Source organism: Psammomys obesus, unplaced genomic scaffold (genome assembly GCF_907164565.1).
Source record: "Psammomys obesus unplaced genomic scaffold, mPsaObe1.curated_primary_1811, whole genome shotgun sequence".
NCBI lineage: Eukaryota > Metazoa > Chordata > Mammalia > Rodentia > Muridae > Psammomys > Psammomys obesus.
In genome coordinates this window covers 4,556,298-4,562,297 of record NW_026596085.1, presented here as the reverse complement: position 1 = coordinate 4,562,297, position 6,000 = coordinate 4,556,298, and the positions used below count along the sequence as shown (strand labels likewise).

The following is a 6,000-nucleotide window of genomic DNA, read 5'->3' as shown; positions in this document are numbered from 1 at the left end:
GTCAAAACCACCTTAGATGGTTGTACACACCTTTACTCCCAGAACTCTAGAGGCAAGGCAGGGTCTCTGTGAGTTTGCGCCAGCCTGAGCTATGTAAGTAGGGTTAGGGTAGCCAGGGCTGCATATCGAGACCTTGTCTCAAACAAACCAGCAAACACCACACACACACACAAATCCAACAATAAGGGACTGTTTTCAAAGTACATCTGTGCAACAGAATACTATGCAGTCACCAAAAGTCATGCTGTGAAATTAATTTTTATTAAAATGGAATTTCTCAGTACATTAATTGTAAAGAATAGGTTATAACATAGCAATGTGCATTGTAGCCAGCCTTAAAAGTTAACTTTGGTAAAATTACAGGTGATTTTTTTTCCTTTGCTTCCCAGTCTCTTCCATCTTTAGTAATTATTAAATGTTTTAAATTTCCTACAGTGATTACATAATTATGAAAACTACTATTAAAATATATGCGTATAGCTAACTCTGACCTTGTCTTATTGCCTGGATATTAATGTAATCATGACGCTCATTACTTTGGTAAAAACCCAAGAAATAATTCAACACATTTGGAAATGGTTTAAATGATATAAAAGACATCATTTCCCAAAAAAACTTAATAAAAATTTAAAGACACTAATTTGTTTAGCAAAAAAATTTATTAGGATATATTACAGACCACAATCTGATTCTTTCAGAGTGTTGTTTCAGCAGACAGCACTGCAACTCATACTTCAACGTCTCAAACTCAAGGTAACCACTATGCTTCTGAGGCCACATGTCTTTGGGTGGAACGGTCGGCAGGACACAGCATGGCACTTAAAGGCAGGTAATGGAGAAGATGTGGTGGTTGCTACCAGCAACAAACAACTACAAAACCTCTGGAATGTTAAAATAATGAGTAACTACTACTGGGCATTTCTACAGCTTGGAATACCAATCAACGTGACTAGCAGGGTAAAGGGCCCACGGTTCCAAAGGTCGAATCAATACCAAGTCACGATCAAGAGGAACCTACAACTCCATAAACTTACACATGCAAAGACTTATGTGGACTTTTGATGAAAAAGCCAGAATGTAAAAGCAATGCTATTTCTTAACACAAAGCATGCATTTTCTAACTCATTCTTTAAAAGTGTATATTCTAATCCAGTTAGAATATATCCTAATACTAGAATACATGAGAATAATTAATGTTTATTAACTATTCTGACACGCTCTCTCTAACCAGTACCCTACCAGATACGGAGCACACGATGTTTACTTTCAAGAATAGTGCAGTTCATCCAAAGACATGAGACCTTAGCACCTCACTCATCACCTTTTTCTTCTAAACTTGTTTTGAAAGAGACAAATGGTCTAAAACAAATTTTAAAATGTCCTGTGCTCCCCAGGAGTCAGTGGAAACAATACCAGGACGGCACGCGCTGCATTACTGATGAGCACGGATGTGTCTCCGCCATACAAGCTAAAAGCAGGACCAGTTTAGCCCACTGTTCATGGGTCCTGGACTGAAAGGAACAAGGTGTGCCACTGGTATCTGAAATTCTCTTCCAAACGTCTGACATGATTAACCTAAACACAAACTTTAACTAAAAATTTCTGTAAGACACTGCATCATAAATGCCCAGAAATGTAGAAATGAAAATAAAAACCGTTCGAAAATATTTTAGGACTGTAATCATAACCTAATGAAGCTGATCACCTATGTAGTGCAATCACTATGAGGTTAAAAAAAAAAATCTCAAAATTACTCTGCCTGTCAAAGCTAGATGCAGAACTGAGAACTGAGAAGCAGGCTGCCTGTATCTAGAAACACTAGCTCCCACAGAGCTCTGCTCTTGCTAAGTTAGTGAATGGGTCGGCCTCACTGAGCGTGTGTTCATCCTAACCCATTGCCATTTTATTGGATCGCCTTTTCAGCTATATCATGGGTACTGAAAATTGTAATTAACTGGAATCAGCTTATCATAAAGAATTTTCCTTTCTAGATGCCAAAGAATATAAGGGCCATAAGCACTCTGAATTTACCTTTCATAAACATTTATGTATCTCAGTGCTTAAAAAAAAAAAACAAAAAACAAAAACAAAACAAAATAACCCTCTAGTCCCTGATAACCTAAGCAAAAATATCATTACTTAGTTTTTCTCTGCTTCTGTCAGACACATTATAATACCTAGATTCTGCAGCTTGGCTACCAATCACCAAATTAACACTTTCTTTACTGTAAACCATTAGGCAACTTCTGAAGTATGAGTATTTCACTATGACACTACCACAGATGAGCAACAACCTGAAGCCGGGAAATCAGGTCTTGTATTGAATCTTAGTCTCCAAAAAAGGTAGGTCACCACTTACTAGCAAATCTCCAATTGGCACAAATAATTTACCTTCATGGACAAATAGACAGTATAATGAAAGAATATAGTTTTTGAAAAGCTAGCCTTTTCCGAAATTGGTCTTCTAAATTCAACAACGCTTTGAACTGGCAAAGTTGTGATGTAGCAAATCAAACTCCTATTTTTTTTTTCCTAGACTGGGAGAGAAGAGCACAAAAGCAACACACACAGTGTGACCTTTATCTGTGATACAACAGGTGAGGAGCACCTGCAGGTTTGAAGCTAATTCGTACTCACGACAACTTGCTTTCTATCTAAGCAATGTGCTTCAAAATATACGTTAGGGACCTGCACTTGCCATATTCTATTAATATCAGAAATATTTAATGGCAATACATTGCTTAAACTTCTACAGTCAGAAGGGGGAAGGTCATAAAGATACTTTGTCAGACAGACAGAGCAAATGTATTATACATAGATATAGATATGTCTTCCAAAACCAGCACTTATAAGAAGTTTCTGATTTATGCACTCCTGTTCTCTTAAAAAGCTATACATCTTTCAGTATCCACATTAGAACACATTTCTGATAAAAATGCACATTCCATTACACCCTTGATTTTCCCTTGAATTTGTTTTATTGGGAGTGGGGGTTAGATATAGAAGTTGCAGTGCACAGCTATATTTAGAACAAAACATTATATCCTACAATAAAAAAAATAATTTTATCAAAACCAGACTTCAATCACAGTTGTGTATTTTTCAGTAAGGGTACACGTTGAATTGCACTTTGCAGATTTCTTGACAGTGTCTTTTACAGCGCGCTCCTGAGTCAGCCTATGTTTTTTTCGGTAGACACAGGTTCTTCCGGGGCTTTCTTCTGGCTCCCCTTCCGTGAATACTTGTACTTGTCTACATAGGCTTTAACCAGATTTGCCACTTTAGTAGAATTTACTTCTCCACTCTTACTATGACAAACCTAAAAGAAAGAGGGGGAAAAAATGTTTTTCATGCTCAATGCCAAATGATAGGCCGATGAATGAATGAATGCCAAATGAAAACCCGAAAGAGCAGCTTGTTCTCATGTGCACACCTCGTATGACCCACTCAGAGGTAGAGGAGCAGACTAACAGGCGTTCTTTGTTATAGCAGCAGTGGTTAAACTCTCCATGCTGGAGCTACACTTACTTTGTCCACAGCCTTCCGCACAATCTCTTTGTATTCTTCCTTGGTGATGTCTTTATTTTGGTAAAATGGCTTAATAGCCAGTTTCACCTCCTGTGCAGCTTTCTCCTGAATTTGCAATTTCTGACAAGACGAAAATGTGTGGTTATTATCTGCCAGTCTTATATCCTCAAAAACTTTCTAGAATTATGAAGTTGAACTGTGCTTTGACACTGTAAAGAACTTTTCAAATGCATAAACAAAAATTATATTTAATAACACAAACATTTCTAAAAATGATCATGCAATATTAGCAGCAACTCACCAAGAAACAACACCATCTAGACAAATTCCTTCAGATAACGTCTGAACTTCAAACTCACAATAGTAAATGCCCTCCATCTCTCATAAAAGCAAAGCTGTTATTATTTGCTCATCTTTATTACACACAGAACTATGCAGGTTGCTCTCAACCTTGAACTTGCCTTGTCTGTCTTCGAGCTATCTGCGCTGGCTTCCACTGTGACACTTACTTTGCTTTCTGCCAATCTGACAGCAGCATTAGAGGCTTGGGTGTGACTGGATGACGAGGCATTACCAGAACTTGGTCCCTGAACTGATCCCGGGTTTCCTGGGGCTGCTGATGGAGCAGGCAAGACTTGTGCAGTCATGTTATTACTTACATGAGAAGCACTGGGAAGGCCCTGTTTTGAAGAGTTAACATTTGTCAATTAAGAAGGAGTATTTACATCATGTATCAGGTATGACATTAAAACACACAGTGATTCATTCTACCTTATTCTTTGGAAAAGTGCTTATTTTAGGAAATGCATACCTAAAGCTCCAGTTGAAGGAAAGTGACTACATTCTTAAACACAGGCTTTAAATTATGTAAGTGGAGATGGCAAGATGACCCAGTGAGTAAAAGTGCTTGTTGCACACGCCTGAGGACCTAAGTTGAATCACTGAAACCCACATGACAGGAGAGACTCAGCTCCTAAAGTTATCCTCGACATCCACATGCCCACGTGGGTCTCCACACACAAACACATAATAATAGAAAGACAGTCTAGGCAAAGCTATAAGCACCACAGCGTTTGCAAAGTATCTGCATTTTCTGTCTCCCACAGGGATTCATCTCTTCTTACTGCAGTAAACTCAAAATGAAAATAAAGCAGATGGTAATGGATAACATCTTCATCCAAGGTTTACCCAAGCAAGACAGTAAGCGTTGGCACAAGTATTTACTAGTTCCCAACCACCTTGCTCCCAAAAGCCTTTAAAATTTTAGGGAATTACTTAAAAGCAAACTCAAACTTGATTCTGACTTGAATTCACTAATTTGACCAAGCCAAACAACATTAAGAAGAAATATGTTGAGATATAAATAATGGCAAGCATGTAGCTTGCACTTTATAATGTATCTTCTTCTCTGGGATGGGAATGGGATGGATTAGAATATTTCATTATTCATTAGAATAATGAAAAGGGATTATGATGAATAATTAACCAAACATCACTGTTTTGAAGCACCAGAAAGCCCTTTCTTAAACATCTGCCCCTACTCTGCTGAATGTTTACAAAAACTGTTGAACTCAAGCTAAGAACATACCTGCACTTGTTTCCCATCTGGTTGTGAGGCGACGTAGCTGACCTGCTGGGATGGCGGGGGAGGGGGTGGTGGTGGCGGTCCCTGAGGTATACTGGCAGGGGCAGCTACCTGCATGAGAGGCACTCCTGTGTGGAGATGCAGGGGCAGTGGAGGGTGCATGGTGAATGGGTTCCGCTGCATATTCATCAAGGGGGCGTGAACGCCCACTGGGTAAGGGAACATCCCCATAGGCTGATGCTGGGCATTCACTGGTGGCTGAATTACACCCATGTGTGGCTGCATCATATTTACAGGTAGCTGAGAACCATCTACTTGGTTTGCTTGGTCCTTTAAGTTAGAGTCTGTCAAAAGAAAAAAGGCTTTGTTAAAAAAAAAAAAAATGTTACACTTACTATAAACACAGAAGCAAACAGCAATGGGCTCAGAACAACAAAGCCAAAAGCTACTTAATGTTGTCATTTCTAAATAATATGCAATCGATTTCTAACAAAAGAAAATGCTCAAAATTCCTAACGTAAGTTCACATAACGTACATCAAAATTAGCAAAGAAAGCTACGAGTGGTAGCTCACAGTTTTTGTTTTTTCAAGACAGTGTAACCTTGGCTATCCTGGACTCGCTTTGTAGACCAGGCTGGCCTCTGCCTCCCAGCAAAGGCATCACCATGCCTGGCTCACTACAGTTTTTAGTCCCAGCACTCAAGTGGACTCTCTGAGTTTGGAGGGCACTCTTTTCTACTTAGCAAATTCCAGGCAGGGCTACATCGAGAGATGCTGTCTTTAAAATAAATAAAAAAAGAAAATTAAGAATACTAATTCAAACAATTAGTTTTAAAAGATCACATAAATTACAGAAGTTATTCCAATTGAGTATTGAACAGCTTTT

General features: G+C 38.7%; 1 protein-coding gene across 3 annotated transcripts in view; it reads right to left on the bottom strand.

Annotated features, from left to right (window-relative positions):
• Positions 1-242: 242 nt before the first annotated feature.
• Positions 243-6,000, bottom strand: part of Scaf11 (SR-related CTD associated factor 11) — a 50,070-nt gene continuing 44,312 nt past the window's right edge. For 2 of the 3 annotated variants that reach the window (XM_055626955.1, XM_055626957.1), the window contains 4 exons: positions 5,117-5,457; positions 3,990-4,208; positions 3,529-3,648; positions 243-3,319 (listed from right to left, as the gene is read on the bottom strand). In XM_055626955.1, coding sequence (XP_055482930.1) covers positions 3,173-3,319; positions 3,529-3,648; positions 3,990-4,208; positions 5,117-5,457 — 827 coding nt within the window. In that variant the 3' untranslated portion in view covers positions 243-3,172. The remainder of the gene's footprint in view (positions 3,320-3,528; positions 3,649-3,989; positions 4,209-5,116; positions 5,458-6,000) is intronic. The other variant, XM_055626956.1, reaches the window with a different exon arrangement.